The 19,794-nt window shown below is 43.4% G+C and overlaps 2 protein-coding genes and 2 long non-coding RNA genes across 5 annotated transcripts in view, besides 1 other annotated feature; all 4 read right to left on the minus strand.

The window, feature by feature from the left end:
- Positions 1-925: 925 nt before the first annotated feature.
- Positions 926-1,412, minus strand: lncRNA:CR44796 (long non-coding RNA:CR44796). Its single transcript, NR_124094.1, has one exon. It is a non-coding gene; the product is annotated as a long non-coding RNA:CR44796 (long non-coding RNA).
- A 334-nt stretch (positions 1,413-1,746) lies between these two features.
- Positions 1,747-4,894, minus strand: Cyp6a16 (Cytochrome P450 6a16). 2 transcript variants are annotated; one of them, NM_001298702.1, is given in 3 exon segments: positions 1,747-3,176; positions 3,768-4,330; positions 4,387-4,894. In NM_001298702.1, coding segments are annotated over 3 exon segments (1,492 nt in total). In that variant the 5' UTR covers positions 4,873-4,894; the 3' UTR covers positions 1,747-2,733.
- A 2,528-nt stretch (positions 4,895-7,422) lies between these two features.
- Positions 7,423-19,794, minus strand: part of DIP-theta (Dpr-interacting protein theta) — a 32,270-nt gene continuing 19,898 nt past the window's right edge. The window contains exons 7-13 of the mRNA NM_164653.3: positions 17,866-18,024; positions 16,788-16,916; positions 15,786-15,920; positions 14,060-14,209; positions 13,502-13,588; positions 13,169-13,444; positions 7,423-8,249 (exon numbers count right to left, since the gene is read on the minus strand). Of these exons, the coding sequence (NP_723103.1) occupies positions 8,053-8,249; positions 13,169-13,444; positions 13,502-13,588; positions 14,060-14,209; positions 15,786-15,920; positions 16,788-16,916; positions 17,866-18,024 (1,133 nt within the window). The 3' untranslated portion in view covers positions 7,423-8,052. The remainder of the gene's footprint in view (positions 8,250-13,168; positions 13,445-13,501; positions 13,589-14,059; positions 14,210-15,785; positions 15,921-16,787; positions 16,917-17,865; positions 18,025-19,794) is intronic.
- Positions 10,523-10,574: a mobile genetic element.
- On the minus strand, positions 12,756-13,792 carry lncRNA:CR44822 (long non-coding RNA:CR44822). Its single transcript, NR_124095.1, has 2 exons — positions 13,502-13,792; positions 12,756-13,444 (listed from the first exon to the last, which is right to left on the minus strand). It is a non-coding gene; the product is annotated as a long non-coding RNA:CR44822 (long non-coding RNA).

Below are 19,794 nucleotides of genomic sequence, written 5' to 3' on the forward strand. Positions count from 1 at the left end.
TTTGTAGTATATATGCAGAAACAAAGTTCTTTCCAACTAAGAATTGAAATAAAATTTTTAAAATTAAATTAGTGCTTTACTAGGCCGTCTTATTTATATAAAACGATATAACAAAGTCGTTCAGCATGAAATATTATTTAATAAAATTCGCCTGCATCGTTCCGAGTCAGTTTTGATTGTTATTAAATATATTAGTGCCCCCAATACTTTGAAATATGCAACTAAAAATTGACTGCGATCGATTCAAAAATGCTTCAAAGTCCGTTCGCTATGATACATTATTTAATTAAATTTCTTCTGCTTGGTGAAACTTTTCTTTGGAGATTTCCATTATGTGTGGCAAGTGCAACAAGCGAGGCAGGAAAGTCACCCACCCACACACGCACACCAGCCAGTCGCTTTTCAATAACCGTGCCACATTGTGTCAGGCACCGTTTTGACCTGGCCACCGCCCTCTGCAACTCTAAATTGCTCATATATACTTATATATATATATATATATTTCGGGAGCTAATCAACTCCCGCCCCCTTTCCCTATCGCGTCTTTATAACAGGCATATAATTTCGCACAACACACGCACACGACCAATAAATAATAGCGATGGAAACAGTAGAAACCCACCAATAACAGATTTTATGACGTATAAAAAGGATTTATAAAGCGTCCCTGGAAGGAACTATCTATCCCGCTCCATTTCTCCATCGAAAACTTTTCATTGCGTGCCAATGCACTGGAGCCACAAATCATTTTTACCAAAAGGGTTAGCTCTACACTCGAAGAAAGAAAGTTGATTATTTTAAATTAAAATCAAAGAGATTACATATTAGAATTATTCAAGAACAAATACACTTTAATGAAATATTACGTTATGTTCAACGATGGATTTATAAATTTGACTATTCAACTATTTGAACTATTTTCTCTCAGTATATAGGGACTGGGAGGACTAGCAACTTGTTTTCAAGTTTCTTGCTTTGTTTCCTTTGCCTTGCTTCCTGGCTGGTATCCTTTTACGAGCTTGCAAGCCCCTAATATAAATTTTGACACCTGATAATTGCTTTTCACTCGCTTCCGCGTTTTTCGCTGGATGCGACGACGACAGCTGCAGTTCTTTCACCTGCCACCCGGCGGACGAATCACCTGCGCGTCTGGAGCCACCACCCACCACATCGGGACATCTGCCCACTCCCACTGATGGGGGCTCGACATGCAAAGGTGGTGGGGAAGTTGGGGTCGATGGGGAGGATCTGCAGGATGGTTTGTTAGCTGCTTAACTGCCATAAATTATGACTATATTTTCGCTTTTACGGCGCCGTTTAATAGACAAAAGTTCTGGCTGAGTTATAGAAGGAAGCGTCAAGGTTGCCAACCGGCTTAGGAAATTGCCAATTAAAAGTCTATAAAAGTGTATAATTATATGGAAATATTCGGAAATTATTCGGATCGTGCGTCCAAAATAGAGACATCAATAGGGACGCTTACTTAAATATTACTACATTGTAATTGCACCCTGTAAACTTTTTACTTATATCTTATATGATATAGTTCTTGTAAGGGCATTGAATTGTCTTCTCCAAATTCTACCCATAAATATAGAGATACTTATACTCTTAATTTTATTTATTCTCTTTGCCACTTTAGGCATAATTTGCACTCTCTTATAATTGTTTATATTCCCCACACGCACTTAGACGACTCAATCTCCTATTGAAATCCAATGATTGGATCAGTTGATATTGTCGACAGTAATTGTGAAGTTGTTTCTTCCGGCCATCGGAAATTAAAAGCCATTTAATTTTTTTTTTGTGGCGAACAGGACAGTGATATAAAGTGAATTAAGTCCTTCGACCATTTTTAATACTTACTCAATAGTTATTGGGTGAGTAGGGATCAGTTATTATTGATACGACATATTTGTGTCGATATGAACCATTTAGTTAGCACATCATAGACCCTTCAATTCGACCACTGTTTCAAAATGTTTCAATATTTCTGAGTGCCGACTACTCGCTCCTTATCCCTGATTCATTTATTGATTAGTGCTGCTCATTATGCCGGCACTGAGTCTTCTGCTTGCCCACAACTAATCACCGAAATGCCCAAAATGTTGAGACTGTCCACTGCTGGCACTTGTCACAGTTTCTCCATCCGCACGAGTGTCTCTTGATTGTGTGGGCAGCTCTGGTCATAAATTTAATATGACACCTGCAGGACGCAGGAGTACACACCCCACCCCACACTCCCCACTCCCCACTCACCACTCCGCCCCTGCCAAATGCATTATTCACACATATTTTGCTAATTAGCAAAATATTGTAAATGTTTGGATTTATGCAGGCAACTCACACACACTCAAATGCATCGGTTGGGGGCTGTTGGCCTGTGGGCTGTGTGCTGCTGGCCATCGGAGAAGTGCATCAAACTGGACCGCAATGGCTTTTGGTCGGCTCACATGGCTGGCCAGCTCCCCATGCCATCCTCCTCCGACTCCTCCTTCTCCGCCTCCTCCCCCAGCTCCACCACCTGTGTCGCCTGTGTTGATTTAATGCCCATGGTGTCGGATTCTGGGATAACTGAGCAGTAGCCTTGGGTGGCGAACGGGATGGGGGTCTTTGCGGCTGCCATAAATTTTGGTTTGGCTTTCAATCGAGCGATTGGAGCGGGTGAGTTTAATTGAATATTCTGCTGACGGAACGGCAGGCTGCGTTGTTTATTCCCGCATCGAATCGTGTTTACATTAGGCGCGACTCGACTGGATCGACTTGCAATCGGACGCCGTCGCTGGGCAGGAGTATCAAATTCCTCTTGGTCACCTTCAGCTGAGTTGGCGATCCGGGCGGCAGGCTGAAGCGGAAGCGGCGGAGCAGCGTGATCAGGCCCACCTTCACCTGCATCCGTCCAAACCGCAGGCCAATGCAGTTGCGCGGTCCGTCGCCGAAGCCCAGGAAGGCAGTGGGATGACGCTCCCGGCAGGCATCCGGTGCAAATCGCTCCGGCCGGAACTCGTGGGGCTCCGGGTACACTTCGGGGTCGTAGTGGATGGCCAGCACCGGAATGTGCACACTGGTGCCCTTCTCCAGGACGACGGGGTCGCCGCCATCGGGCGAGGGGATCTCATAGTCCTCGGAGGCGAGACGTGTAAGTGAACTAAGAGCCGGGTACTTGCGCAGAGTTTCTGGAATGAAAATGGAGTTTGGTGAGTACAAATATCAAAATCAGCAGCCTTATATATATTTAATATAAAATTATATATTTAAACATAATCTATACTATAGCTGCCATTGAAAAGAGGGTGTAAAATTTTCCAATGTGTATTATCTTTCATTTATTTGCAGTCAACTCATTTATTTCGATTTCGTTCTGTTACTTGAGCAGTTTTAATGCTATCAGATGAAACCTTGGGAATTGTGTTTATGTTTTTTCTGATCAAGGTACATTTTTTTCCCGAATCCGCTGTTATAGAACCCATGGGCTCGAATTGTATACATGAGTATTATTTATCCAGATATTTGATTCGCTTACAGCGCGTTCATTTGAAAAGAAAAGATTTCGAAGAAAACCTTTTCCACCCGATAAGCTTTATGTATTTATTTACAAATTTTCCTATACCTTGGTACTCAAGTAATCGTGTCACTTTCACACTACTGGTGTCCATGGGACGACGTTGTTCAGTGTCAAATCATTTCTGGAATGGCTTATCTCTAGTAGATAAGACAGCTTCAGACTTGCTATCTCCAAATGAAAGAAACCCACCATATATACATACCTGTGATGGTCTGGTCCAAGTAGGGCATCTCCATCATGGCCTCGTAGGTTAGTTTCCCGTGCTTGCCTATCGAATCGTTTATCTCCATACGCAGCTTCTGCTGCACATCTTGGTTTTTGGCCAACTCGAATAGGGCGTAGCTCATGTTGCTGGAACTGGTTTCGAATCCGGCCACGAAGAATACAAAGGCCTGGGCGGCCATCTGCTCCATGGTGAGTCCTTTTCCGCCTGAGATCCAGCAGCAGATCCATGAAGTCATTCCGACGTATGTTCTCGCGCTCCCTCAACTCCACCGTTTCGCGGACTATGCGGTTGAAGAACTTGGTGATATCCGGGTGAAGGATACGCACCGGAAGGCCGAGCTTGGCCAGCGAGCTGAGGTAGGTCATCTTAAAGATGCGCCAACGGATACTTCTGTTGCTGTTCCGGAAGATCCGACGCCCCACCTGGCGGAACTCCGCCTGCGGTTCCCTCAGGCTGCTGCACTCGGTTCCAAAGGCGCAGCTTCCAATCACGTCGGTGGTGTAGCGGGCCATCAGATCATGGAGCTCCAGAACAGCGCCCTAATATCGCGATGATTTCAATTTATAGGGAAATATATACGAGTCATTTACTGTACCTGTGACCCCACCAGTTCGTCGAAGGTACCGCCCAGCTGCTGGGCCACCGTGGATACAGTTCCAAACATGTACTTCATTTTCCCACTAGTGAAAGTGGGCGACAACTTGGTACGCAGGTTACGCCACTCCTCGCCCTGCAGGTTGAACAAGTTGGCGGTGAGGGGATCGCCGTGAAAGCTTCGCCGGTCCACGAAGTTGTTAAAATCCCGGATGAGCACCGCCTTGACCAGGTCCAGATCCAAAACGACGGCCATTGGTCGCAGGAAGACGTAGGTGCCCGCCACCTTAGCACTGCCCCTGAAGGCATCGTAGGTCTCCTGGAGCAGCTCGCTGTAGTGCACCGACTGCAGCCTGAAGAAGTGACCAAAGAGGAAGTGCGGCCGCAGCTGTGGAATCCCCCGCAGTTCCCAGTAGGTGAAGCGGTAGCGCAGATAACCCAGCAGAAAGCTGAGCAGCGAGGTCAGCAGCAGCAGTGTGAAGTCCATCGGAACAGCAGTACTCAACTGGGCGTTCTGCTGATCTTCGAGTTGCTTATAAGCAACTATCTATCTATCTGGGGAGTATAGAACGAAACTATCTGTTCTTATTTTACATACACCCATGTACATTACAATAGGTGTATGGATATCGCGATGGGTTTCTCTCTAGTTATTATTACCCAACAGCAACGTGGCATTCTGCAGACCTTCGAGTAGCTCATAAGCAATTCTCTACTAATACAATTTTTATTTTATTTTAAAATAATCTATAACCTAGTGACATGTCCATGACTTTACATAAGTTTTTGGGCTTCCATTACAGGAAACGGTCGAATAAACTGGTTTTTATTTTGCAATGCAATGCAGTTTGTGCAGACAGCTTAAGACCTTGTTAAAAAGTCTTAAGATTTCTGTTTTAAAGAACATTAGTACATGTAAATTCCAGTCCAACTCTACGCGGTTCGAGTTCGAAAAAGCTCTAATGGTTACTGACTTCGATGACGAAAAGCTTTTGGTGGTTGTTGCCTCGGCTATGAAAACCCCTAATTTCTTTTCAAAAATAATGGTTTCTAAAGCGCGAAAACAGGTCCTGTTAAGTAAATTAATATTACTACATATTATTTGATTTGTTACTAATTTTTGGCTCCGACAGTCACTAGAAATTATGTCGTCTTGAAAATTACTGACAAAAAGTCCATCTAGCTGGCAAAAAAGATGGTTAGAGGAGGGAAAAAGTGCACTGCATACGAAAGAAGGCAGGACAAAAAGCATACCATATCAAAGCGAAAAAAAAGAAAGCCAGTATCCACAATGGAAGCGGTTGGCTAAGTGAAACAAAAACTGGCTCAATGCTTTTTGTTAAAGGTCAGAGTTGGCTTTAACCTTAGTCCGATGAAAGTGCAGCCGCAAAGTGTATGCACTGTTCTCATTTAAAATGTTGTCAAATATTAATGTTGAACATTTATTGCGGCTTTACATCATTAAGCCGATCAATGTCGTACGTGCGAAAAAAGGACCTCTGACAATAGAAATTATTTTGTCAGCGAAAACAGCAGAAGTAACATCCATCTCTGCCCATATTTGATTACCATGCATATTTGCAATTATCACTTTTGCTGATGACATTATATAAATTTGTCACACAAATACCTAGCATGAAATATTACATCGTGTTTAAATTCGTAAAACAATCATAGATTACAATTTGACTCTGAACGTTTTAAAATTTAAGCCTGCTTTATTATATATTGGATTAGTATTAGTATTTATTTTACAAGAAACAAAAACTGTTAAAGCAATAATATATATTTCAGAGTGAGGGATATCAGATAGTCGGAGCGTTTGACGAAATCGTTTTATGCACTTCTTTTCTTCATTTTCGAAATGTTGGACATTTATTTTTAAATTTAAATATTTATACCCTTTGAACCCTGGAAAAACAAGCCGACTTTTACTGTAATTTTTAAATGAGAAAAGCACAGTGGGTAGCCGCAAATAGCTGTGCACTATAATGGAGCTCATTTCCGGTAATTCTTTAGTCTGTCTGCAAATTTCCGATTGCTTTTCTTGCCTTTTCCTTGCCTACACACACCCCCTCCCCATCCCTTTGAAACATAAATTTTTATATGCTTTTTTGACATACGGCACATGCTCTGTTAGCTTTATTAACTGGAGCTGGTGCCTTTATTGCCGCAATGGCCAGGAGGTCGAACCGAAGGGACAGTCGACTGCAATCGTTTCACATGCCAATTTTTTGCCATTTACCATGGCGTTGTGTGAAACTCGAGTCAAAATGCCATGGCAGCAATTTGAGTTTTTTTTGTTGCTCTTTTTTTTTTGTTGTATTTTTTTTTTTACTTTTTTGTTTTCCGGTGTGGTGTGTGCTTTTTTCGAATGGCGCTTAACTCTTCAGCTCCTGAGGAAAAACTAGCCACGTTCCATTATACACCCGCGTCTCATACGCCGCCTCCTTTAATTGCCCACTCGACGAAGTTTATGGGGGCGGTGGCAGACATTTAATTTATTTTAATAATTATTTTTTATGTTTTTGCTCTTGCAGTTGCTGCGCTCAACGCTGCACCGCTTTGGCATGCCCACCGCTTTTTTAATGAAATTATAAAGTCGCGAGCCTTTTTCGCTGTGCTCACTTTTTTTTAATGAAAACGAAAAATGAAAAATGAAAAATGTTTCCATGTGGGTCGATGGCGAACAAATTCACTGGCAAAGTAAACAATGGCAACGGGCGGTGGGGCTTCACTTGTTTGGGTATAGTACATTTTGCGGTTCAGTAAATATTCGCCTTGGGGCACCAGCATTATAAGGGTTGCTTCGTTGCTACCAATTTTGGCTCGTTCGCGTTCGTTCGACGCGAAATACTTATTGAACTGAATCGCACCTTCTATGAATGTGGCTCTCCAAACCCAAACCCGGTCCTTTTAAATAATACAAGCCAAAAAAATACAAAATAAATTGGTATTTGGAAATAAAAAAAAAGTTGCTTCATGTTTTGTGGAACCTCTTGTTTCATCACCCCAAAATGATTAAAAGCATTCCGAAAATGTTGAAATCGTTTTTTTATTTCCACCAAAAAACGACACATTTCGAAGGAAAGGGGTTTACAAGATTTAAGACGGCATTTTATTTTTACTTAAATCATGATGAAATTGTTTATGTAATAGTTATTATACAGCTTGCAGTGCTTGGAAACTAAGCTAGAACTGGGCTAATAGTAAAAATATTTTTTTGTTTCAACTGATTTCGGTGACTTAGATCTAAACTCGCTTCGAGTCTCATGCTGTAGACACGCGCACCTGCTGCTATTTATACTTTCGCTCTTGTAAAGTTCAATTCAAGTCCAAATAATAGAAATTTGCAAGTATTTCGCCAGAAATATAAACAGCAACTGATGCACTTGGCCTAAAACATTCTTTGGTTTAAGCCCTTATGTTTTATATTCTAATACTTTGTATTTCCGTTGCGAATCCCAGTTCCCATGAACTTCTTCAAAATGCGACTTAAATTTTAGTTTTACCTTAAACATCAACAACTTTTTACAGTAAGCAACTTTCCACATAGCACAAAAATAATAGTTCTTCGGCCAACACGATTTATAAGGGTATTGCTTACAAAGTAGTTTATCTTAGTTAGACTAACATCGGTTATATATATGCCATTTTTGTACACTTTTTAGCCCGGCCACGGCCCCAGATAGCCGACTCCCAGAATCATCGAAAGTCCAAGGATCGGCGAAATGGGAGACAGCCGGCTGGCCCATCCTTTGAGGTCCTGCATGCGATCCAGGTCGTCGGTCAAGGACTTGGCGTCGTGATTGGTGAGGTGTGGACTTTTGCCATCGGAGCGATAAGAGGCGCCGTGATCGGATCCTGAAAGGAGGAGATGGGAAGGAGATTTCAAATGATTGATTGAAATATTTATGGTTCTTTTGTGGACTCTTGGTTTTTACTACGCGGACTTAATCAACTGACACATGCCACTTTATGGTGCGCCCTTCATATTGCTGGGACTCGAATGTCATCAGCTGAATGTCCTTTTTCAATTATGCGCTTGCCACACGCCAACGAGCATAAACAATAGACTCAGGATGCGTTTATGGCCAGCCATTTGTACCAGGCGACAATGCGAAAGAGATAAAACGACCTCCAGTTCCAGGGGAACGCAGAAAGGGGGTGAGCTCAGTGAGCTCAGGCTACAGGATACACAAAACCAAACTGTTTGTCAACTGGCCAACTGGCAGGGCAGAAAGTATTGCATATAAAAGGGACACAACTTCGCTTGCCCCACTTATTTGTTACATTCTCACTTATACTCCGCTCCTTTTGCCCAATCTCTTTCTCTCTCTGGGAAAAGCGAAAGTATACCACCGCCCTCCACTCGTCCTTGCTGGTATTTTGTTTCAATTTCACTTGGCAGCATCGAAAATTGTTTCGATTTTTATTGCTTAAGTGCGTTAAACCCTTGCGCCCTGCATTCCAAAATGTGGGGTTACTCTGGGTGTGTGGGTGTATATGTGCGATTGTCCTGTAGGACACATGGCTATCGTGAACTGTGGAGTGGGCCTGCTATTGTTTTTGCCATCAATTTATCGTGCAGTTTGTATTTTTTGCGAGTCGTCTTCCTTTTTCGGCTGTTTGTTTGCCCGGAAATCTGGTTCATTGGACATTTGTTTGCCAGTTGGGCTTGGCCACCGCCTGAAATGGTGTGGGGGCGTTTTGGCCCATTTTTTGTCCCCTCGATTTGGCTTTGTTTGACTTTGACGTGAGACCATTGGTCATTAGGTGGATGGCAAACAATTGCTTGCGGGTCTTTCAAAAACATGTTTGGGTTGGGCCTACGAACATCCTAATATATAAACACTCTTCGGAGTTTCAGTTAAGCTGGTGCCGATTTTGATTGATTGAAATTGAAAGTAACGAGATAACTTCATAAGTTCAACAGCTAATTACCCCCTGATTAGTATTTTCTGCCAGTTCAGTTGAATAGGTCAATCTACCATAGTTACCATTTATAACCATCCTTTCATCGGATAAACATAGTATTTAAATTAAGAGGCAGTCACATATGCTGCCAACGAGGACTCTTGGTCCTTGAACCGTAATCGGCGCAATCGAACTTCATTGGATGAACGAATGAACGAACGAACTTTGTCATAACTATGAAATATGGCTCGACGGCTGGTCCTTCATTTTTGGTCCATCCAGGGACTTTTTGGAATTGTTTTTAACGAGAACCCTTTTATTTTTATAACGGAAATGCGCAAATTGCTTTGCACCGGGCTGCCAATGTATTTGTCTGTCGGTGTTCGCATTGGTGTTAGTGCTGCTGGTGTTAGTATTGGTGTGTCTCTGCGTTTTTTTTTTTATTTCTCCATAAGCAGCTTTCCACAAAACTCCTTTGCGCTGCCATTCCTGGCTGGTGTTGCCTTGGTTATTTTGCTGGCGTCTGCAAACATTTCCATGTGTGAACGCCGGCAACACCAACACGCATCGAGTCCTTGTTTGTGCTCTGCGTATGTGTGCGTATGTGTTCATAGGTGTGTGTGTGTGGCTGATTTTTATTGACGTTTGAGCATGTGTTTATGGGGGCGGGTTGGGGGTTGGGTTCTTTGCAAGGTCCCAACGGTGTCTTTAAAGAGCTTAGACCCAAACGGTTGGGGAGCGGGTGCGAAGATGGCGAGGACAGCAGAAGAAAGCCCCGTTTGCCGGAGTATAACGATTTGGCTCAACGGAGCACTCTTAAAACTACTAGGAACTTTAAGTCATTTTTGCATAATTCCCCCGGACGATCCGCGGGGAGCAATTGGACTAATAGAATGAAAGTGCGTCTGCTTTTGATGCACACGCACCTTTATTCCCCTCCGTAGAAGTGGGAGCCTTAATATGAATATAACTACAACTAAAGTTAAGCAGGTTAAAGAGTGCCGAAATAGTCCTGTTGACACCACCATAACCTGGAAATTGGTACGGAAAGTGTCAATGTAAAACTTTTCTGATGGCTGTAGTTCAAACCTCGTCATTACAAGAGACTTTAATACCAGTCACTCGTAAAATGAAAAAGCTGCAAAAGTTTGTACGGTTAAATAAAGTTCGTCTGTCATCTAGAAAATTTTCGCTTTGCTAATTGAATATCTGCACTTCCCTCGCATTTCCTTTGGCTGAGTAATGAGCATCTGATAGTCGAGGCACTCAACTTCTCGACTTGAACTCCATTTGGCAGCGGTTTTAACACCTCTATTTCCGAGCCTGCTGCACTCGAGCGGAACAAGAAAAAAAAAGCGCAGCTTGCACTCTGCACTTGAGACGCACTTGGTCCTGCCATGCGTTATATTTATGGTGCGCGGCATTGCCCTCCCGTTTTCCGTGCCCCACTTACTGCCCGAAAGGCTGTTGCATCCATAAAATCGCGCGGCACGCGATGACCATTCGGAGTCTGGCTGTCTGTTGCATTGCATTCACTTCATCGTTTCTCACTTCCCGGAAATTATAGGCAAATTATTGCCAGACACTGAATGCTGAACTGACGCTGAAGTAATCATCCATCCGAGGTCCAAGGTCCGAGTGCAGTCCGGATTTCGCATGTTAACTCCCTGGCCGTAGCAGTGCAATTTTCTTTTATTGCATTTCCTTGTAATTTGTGGCATATTGTTTGGCTGTTGGCCGCACAAATTAAATATGACAGCGACAACGGAGCAGCAGCTCCTGTGGTTGATTGCAACATTTTAATGACAGTTTAAGTGGCGAGCCGAGAGCATCTGCAGCACTTAATGGGGACACCGGTTTTGTGGCCTCTGGCCAACTAAGCGCTGACTGGGCGGACATGTGGAGGAGCATTCGACTCAACTCCAGTGATAATTGGAAATTGAATTTAATTGACATGCGGATAGCCGTCGGCACATCTGGACAACCGATGTGCTCATCCGCTGACCATTGAATGAATGTGTAGTCAAATGTATGTGGTGTGTGTTATTTGTTTACCAATTGCCACTCCCATTGCAGGTGGCCTTCAACTAACTTCGAACCTCAGCTGGGAATCCTTGTAGTAGTTGAAACAAGAGATGGGCAATTATAAGACCATGTTGTGAAATTCAAGTGACAGGGCTAGCATAGAGTTTCTTCTGTTAAGGCATCCTTTAAGCATCTGAGTCCGAAAAATCCCTTATGATAGCATCACTTTCGCCCACTCCGTGTACCCGCAAATCGAGGGGCGTGTGGAAATGTTGCCTTGGTCATGAAACTCTGCTTGTCGCTGGCTTGTTCCGCCTTAAAGTGTCATCGGATGGGCAAAAACAGTCGCGACATATGCAAAACGCGGCAACGATAAGCGAACAAGCCACACCCACTCCCACTTCCATTTCTACTCCCACTGTTAGCCACCAAAAATGGGGGTGGTGGCTATACCGTGCAATGCTGTAGTATACCACCTACTGGCACGATATGTGCAACATCTAGCAGGTAATAAATCTAACTGTAAACGCAGCGCTTACGACGTTGCATGCGGCGCTTGGAAGTTGTCGTCATTGTAGCACCCGCATCCATGCGCCCATTTACCACCCCCCATGTCCCCCATTCGCCCTTCCAAAAGTGCGCCCCCTTTCGAATGGACGGCCATCCAGCGAGGGATGCAACATTTTTGCTGGCGTTTGCCAAAAACGGCGGAATAAGTTTTGGGGCAGGGGGAGCTCTGCCGCTTTGACGCCTTGTGTGCAATTTGTCTGCTATTTTTATATTGCGCTTTTTGGGGACCTACCCCTCCCCAGCCCCTGCACTTGCTACCCCGCAAGCCCACTCTCATATTCAATTTGTTCGATTTGATTTTGTCGAGTGCATTTTATTTTCAGTCAAGCGCGTATGCAGAAAATTCCACATCGCAGCAAAGGGCCTGTAAAGTTTTATGCGTTCGTCCTTGCGGAGCGGGCGAAAAAGTGGGGAGGCTGGGGTGAGCATTGTCGCCAATTGTACGATCGGGAAAATGCGGGAAGAAGCGGGAATAGCGGAAAATGCAGGAAATGCAGGAAATCGGAAGGCAAGTGTAAAACTTTATGCTTATCGATTGGCAGCTGTTCCAAAGAGACTTTGACTCGTGCTTTAACCCAGCAGCTCGATAGTTTCATTGGCACCTCGAGCTACATATCTCTCTCACTTCTGCTGAGAACAAATGCCAGAAAGCCCATTATTATTTATTGTGATTGTACATTACGATGGTCCGCATTAGCAGCACATTATAGCCGACACAATGTCAACTCAGCAAGAAGAGATCCCAGAAAACCTTTCCATTGCATGCTACAAAGTCATATTTTCCCCCAAAAAGCGCCAAAAAAAAAAAAAGAATATATACCAATGGACAGCTAAGGGAGGGATACAAAAACATACTTTCCTTCGAGTTGGCCAAATATTTATACGCTTACGCAACTGAAGGAGCGGTATATTTGCTATACTATTAAGTGAGTTATTCAAAAGCAAACATCCCTTTTTAATATATCAAGCCCAAAAGTATAGGGTATTCGGCAGTCAACCATTCCCGCATGCTGCCAAAGTTCGCTGGCAGCTCGAGCCAAAAGTATCTATATCTAACAAGTGGCGACAACGACATGCCAGAGACCCTTAAGCCAAGCGGCTAAAGTCGTTATGATTTGTCATAAGCATAAAATAAATGGCGAAATATTTATGGTGTGTTACGGCGTCCCCAGGGAAGGATTTTCCATCAATTGCCGACTCCGAGTGGCTTAGATAGTCGATTCCCCGCAGTGTCGACGAAGGGCTCCTTCTCCAACGAAACTCCAACTCACCATGGTTTTGTTGCTGCTGCTGGTGGTGCTGCTGCTGATGGTGATCCCTTCCCCTTGAGGACGCAGAGGAGGAGGAGGAGGAGGAGGAGTGGTGATCCTGCGAATTCCACAGGCTGGACGTGGCTCCCACGAAGACGTTGTTCAGTCCGGAGGGGGACTGATCCGAGCCCTTGCTATTGGACTTGCCGCGTTGCAACTTCGTGTTCTGTTGACTGTTGCCGGGATTGAAGTTGTACGGATTAGTATTGCTGTTCTGGCTGCTGCCATATCGTTGTTCTGCGATTACGGATAGCTGTTAGCTGGGCTTGGGATTTTAGAATCATAGTACCTTACCTTTGTTGTACTTCACGAGCACCACGGGCACCGTGTTGATCGAGACCGTTGGAGCCATTGTCGTCATCGTGGTGGTTTGGGGAATATCTGCGTCGGAAAGTTTAAGCAATTTAGCTAAGCAGTAAACTAAAAACAATTCCATAGTGTGCAATAAGAACATGAGTGTCTGAGAAAACATCTTTAAAGTGAGTTTTAAAGCAATGGCGAACTTCCACCACTTTCCATATCTTTGATTTCCCCCACCGAGTGTAACCCGTTTGCAGCCCTGAATAGCCTGCTGCTCGTAAATCAATCACTGACACTGGGGATATGGCCACCTTCGAACTCCGACTGACCCTTTGTTTTGGGAATTTATCAGGCAAACACACATGGCTGTCGGCTCAAGCAGAGTCATTGACTTAAATTAATTAAAAGCTCGTGCCGGGCAAATAGTTTGCGCCTAATTGCCATGGGCGCCCTGACTTATGACCATTGTTTATTGGGCCTACGGTTATGGTTATTGTTATTGGGCCCAGCCAACGTATTCACGTAGTTATTGTTACTTGGGTCAATACTTACGGTAAAGTTTGATAGCGCCGTCAGTGTCGCCCAGAGAGTTTTTGGCCACACATCGATACGCCCCAAAGTCCTGGATGTCCACCTCGTATATGGTCAGGCGCATGGTTATTTTGTAGCCCGATTCAAAGGTTTCCGGTACAAAGCGCTCGCCTGAAAGAGAAGCTAGGCAGTTAGGCGGTGTGAAAGGGTCCAAGAGCCGCCCTGAAACCACAGTGCACTTTGACCCCTATTCGAAGTAAACTGAACTGAACTGAACTGAACTCCTGTTCACCGCCCTCCTTCGCAGCCTCTTGTCAAAGTAATTTAACTTACTACCAAGAAAAGAACTTTTGCATTCGCCCCAGCTCAACTCAGGTCGGCTTAGCTCAGCTCAAATGAGTCCAACTGGGCGAGACCCAAGTTGGTCCTGCCATTCTGGCCATCTCGACATCCTCGCCGGCTTTTAGGGCCCTGCTGCCCCTGTCAAATGGCTCGTTTTAATTTATACAAAAACAAGTCTGTTCTCGGTATTGTTGCCTGTCCCGTTTTTGTTTGTCATGCAGGTTTTGATTTACGTTTGATGTCGGTTAGATTTAGTAGCACTAAGCCGAGCATTACATTTTGTACAGGTTCGGTAATTGTTATGCATGCCGGTTAGGCGACTGATTACTTCAGCAAATATCATTGTGATGGCGCAAGCAGGGATGTAGATTTCGGCCCTCAGTCTTGATTAGAAATAATTGGGTTTCGGGGGCGAGATATTGGATAGAGTACAGTCCCATCCTTCTCCTACATATCCGACTTGTTCGACTAAGTTGGGCCATTTTAACCAGATAATACGATGGCTCTTTAAGCATTCGCTGGCTTTCAGTTGCTGCTCTTGCGGTTATGGATCCTCTGACTATCTCAAAACTAAAACACAAAACTCCATTAAAATCCAACGGCGGTCGGACAGTACTCGGCAACTGCTTCTGACTTGAGGTCATTTTCAATCACTTTTTCCCATTTTCTCCGCTGGCAAAAAACAACTTGAAAATAACTGGAAAAAAAATGAAAGCGTTCCGACTGCATGTCTGTGACTTTTTCCGCCGGCCTCCATGCCGATGACGATGCCTTTTCCTGTCCAGTCCAGTCCATTGCGGGCAGTTGGGGGTTAAGTGGAACGTGGGATCCACCACCGCAGTTATTCAGCGACCGCGGATTCGAGTGTTCGGCTGGATGTATATTTTTTCCATCGCTTTTTCACTTGAAGTCCACAACGTTTTTTGTCATCGCACTCAGTTCATTTCTCAGTGAAGATGAGTGGGAGAGTTGAAGAGGTTAAATGAAGAGATGGACCCATCCATCGTTAAAGGTCCTTAGAAAATTAAATTGCACGTACTAGATAAGAGGCTGGCCATGGAGCAGCTACAAACTATTGAAATTGAGCTGGAAATAAGATACCTTTGGCGCAGAAGGCTATCGAACTAATATCTTTATACTAAAGATGTAGAAATGACTTCTTCAAGGAATGCACTTAGGTCAAGTTGCAAATTTTCCAATTCAATTAAGCTCGAATGTAACATTATCTGAATTGGTAGGATACTACCAATCTATTGAGGTTTTAGAATCCTCAAAGCAACTGACATTTCATTGAACATTCAGACTCTCATAAAATTGGGCCATACCTTTACACACTTCTCTATTTTATCAAAACACCTGATCCCAACGTAAGAACCTGAAGTTTCACTTCCATTGAATAACTTACCTGGCACAATAATCGTATCGTTCTTCATCCAATAGTTGATGGACTTGGGATACGCCTCCGACTGGCATTCCAGGGTTATGTTCTGTGTAAGGGCAGCGCCGACTAATTGATTTTGTATCCAAATCATGGGCGGAACTGGAAGGCAACGAGAGAAATGGGGAGTTAGGCGTCAGAACGAAGGGTATGGATAAATGCTGATGGGAAATATGTGGGCCGGAGTGTTGCGTCAGGTGTGGAATGTTTGAGCGATTTCAGGGAGGTGAATGGGCGACGGAAACAAAGAATTCCCATTTATAGAGAAATTCCGTTCGTTATCGTTATTGTTTTTCTAGTGCTTTATGCTCCCGTTTGGCGGCTGCTCACTGCGGTTGCCATTTATTGTTTCCAACTAATTGCTTTTTAATTTTATAGCAAAGCCACAAAAAAATGCTTTGCAATATAAACGGAAACGAACCGAATCGAACTGAACCGAATTGTGGTTGGCTAACCGGCTAGGATTGTTCCGGAATAACTTCTACGGCGGTTCGGCTTAAATATGTGCCGTGAACTTACCTAACAAATTGTTGAGCAATTTTAATTTTTATTTAATTAGCGAGAAGGAGCCGGGCAAAGTGCCCTGAAAATGCTAACTAGCTGCGAGCGCCGGGAGCAAGGCGGTGCGGGGTGCTGAGCACACACTTAATTATTTGCTTTATGCTGGCACCTAAAAGTATACAGCATTTTCCAGACGCCCCTCGCTGGGAAAATTAAAATGCAGGGCATATTTAGCATGGCAAGATTTCGAGTGGGACTTTGTGTGTGTCGCATTGGCAGTGGTAGTCTGTGACTGTGTCTGGTGTTTTCCGCTGTGGTCTTGTCTGGAGCACACGGCTCCCTGCAACCTGCTCCCTGCTTCGTGCCCACTTGGTCCCACGAGCAGGATGCGGTGCCAGAGCCTGGCGCAGAACTATAAATATTTAAATATGCTAAAATTGATGGGCCCGCCCCGCCCCAAATACTCACAGTGCACAATGAGCATCACACGCTTGCTGACTGTTGGCGGGATGCCATTGGAGGCGATGCAGAGATAGGCGCCCATGTTCAGTCGGTTCACTTTGGCGATGGTCAGGAAGGAGCCGTTGTAGGCGACGGCTGCGAATGGAGAGATGCAAAAGTATATAGATAGATAGACATACGACGCAGTAAAAGCGATAGCTTGCGATTAATATCGGTGGTGGCAATCACTTTTCAATGCCATATTGCTTATAAGCCGGAATGTCTACGGCATCAAGTTTCCCAAGGGAATCTCCCTTGGCTCGAGGAAAATCTGCATATTCGAACACACACACACATACGGAGTCATGCAGCTAATCATCGCGTTCTCATTGCTTATGCAACTCGGAAAATCTCAACAGCACTACAAGAAAATTCCTCAAAGGCAGTCTTCTTTCTCGAGTTGAAATTTACAGAATTTACTTAAATAATAATAATGATTTAAAAATTGGCTTGATGTAATTCATTTATGAAATGACAAAGTTTTGTATTAAAACATGCCGTTTTTTCATTTTGAATAAATTTCAAACTAAAGACAAAATATATTTTTAACTACAAGCTTTTACACAACAGTTTTTCCTTCAGTGAACTCTGACAGAACTCATCTGATGTGAAATCCTTCTGACAATTCCACTGCAAAGATGGAAAATTCAAATTGCATAGAGTCGACATGTTTGCTCGTTTCGCTCCCTGCGTTCGTTTTCTTATTGCATCCTTCGTGTTGGCTACAAGTCCTTGATTTTTGGCAATAAATTTCTGAGCACAGTATCTGCTGGTCGATCAAATTTGATCTGGTGTTGCAAATTCTAATCGTTTATTAATAGTGGCATGTGGCAGCTATTAGGGGCAACCTAAATTTCGTTCAAGTGGCTAGCAATCAAACCGTTTTACTTGCAACAACCTCAATAAAGTAAATTATGGTACTCCGATTTGTTACTGTGTTCGAGCAGCTTCAACACCAGCACACTCGAGTTAATTACCGCACAGAGGAAAGTAACTTTAAAATGTTTTGCAATGAAACTTAATGCTGCGGCAACATGCAACTCACCCTCGGCGCCATTTGGCAGCGGTATCAGTTCGCCACCTTCGCGTCGCCAGGTTATCGTCGGAGTTGGCGATCCCGTGGCGGCACACTTGAGGGTTACGTTGGAGCCCTCACGTATTACCATATCGGTGCTGGTCGGGTAGTCCAGTATGTCGGGTGGCACTGTTGTGGTGGCCCAGGGCACGTGTGCACACGTATGCGGAGATACAAAGTTTTGAGGCGGCATATTATTCATACGCAGTGTGGGACGGCGACCAGTGAATTGTGCGGCGGGTTCAGATACATAGCCAGTTTGTTTGCGGTGATGAAGTCGTTTGCATGAAAGAGAAAAACGTAGGAAAGAACATTGTCATTCGGTTATTTAAGTTGCTGGTTCTTAAATTAGGTTTTTTGTCTGTGCAACCTTTAAGTTCGAATTAAAGCGATTGCTGTGCTGCAACTAGTCTCGAGATAATACAAAGATTTTCCATTGGCATCAAGCCGTAATTAAGTAATATATTTTATTTCACGTTTACGCAAGGCAGAACGAAAGGTAACTCTACAATTCCTTGAACCCTTTTGCATTTCCATGCCATTTCATACTGGAGGGCTTCATGTCTGTCCTTTTGCATTGCACTTTCATTAATTATAATTGTACGCTCGACTATTCTGCACTTGCTAAAAAGGAAATAGTTAAGTGAAGATAAACTGAGTGGCAGAAAAATAATGGAAACAAGCTGTTTTAAATATTTCATATCTAATATTCGAATAGACGAAAGCCATTTGTGACAATATAGCACCATTTTCACTTCAATCTAGTTATACTACCTACATTTTCCCAAAATAGAATTAGATTCCGGCATGATTGGCTCTATTAACAGCACTTGATTTGCCCTTTTATTGAATTTGATTTGCAACGCCGTCGCACGTTTCAATTTTACAGGAAAGCCGTCCAAAAGCCAAGTTATGACTTTCACACACACAGTGTGACTTCAAAGTCTTCATGCCAACAATGATGTGCATGTTTTACAAAATGTACTTTGACTTTTCACCCGGCCCACACACACACACACATCCGTATACGTCATGTCCTACAAATTGAATGTAGGCTTCGTTCCAGCTCCAGCTCCAGCTCCAGCTGCTTTTTTCCTGTGTTGACTTTTCCTTTAATAGCCCGACTCGTGTCACAAAAAAGCGACCAAGTGGGCGTGGCTGGCTGGCAATTTCTTTTCTTTGACACTGTTATTGTGCATGGCATGCGTTGATAAGTTATGAAATCAGGTGAAATGATGTGTGATTAAATTGACGTTACAGAAATTAATTTCAATTGGATTGCGATGACGGCAAATGGGCAGATATGAGCTTGACTGATTTGGGGATTATCGATAAGAGCTTAATACGCTATTGAAAACTAAAGGAACTACATGCAATTTAATATGGAATTTGAAAATATTTTACTGAAAATAATCGTTTAAATACAGTTTATGTGAACTCAGCATAGGGACCACAATCGCATTCGAAATTTAATTGATTCATCATATTTTTAAGCTCTATTCAAATCAGCTCGTCTATTTCTGCGGTCCAAGTGCACCTTTTGGGCTAAGCCCATTTAACTATGGCCCAAACTTCAGTTCGGAACCATATTGCTCTATATAAATTATTCAATGCCTGACTGGCTTTCCCACTGATCCCCAAAACAATCATCGCTAAAAACAACAAACTAGCCGACAAACAAGGCAAAACAAGCTCAAAAAGTTCAGAGGCAAAAAAAAAAGTGAAAAATACTGATATTTGTATAAAATTTTCTTTTTTTTTACCGTATTTTGCTGGTTCTCGTCTCTATATCCAATATTCATTTTGGTTAAATTTTTGCGAAAGAGGGTTCATTTAGTAGGTGGCCAGCTCTAGTTGCCCAAGAGAAATGAGTCTTTTCAAATATAAATAATGGGCCAG

The sequence above is a fragment of the Drosophila melanogaster genome, chromosome 2L (assembly GCF_000001215.4).
Source record: "Drosophila melanogaster chromosome 2L".
NCBI lineage: Eukaryota > Metazoa > Arthropoda > Insecta > Diptera > Drosophilidae > Drosophila > Drosophila melanogaster.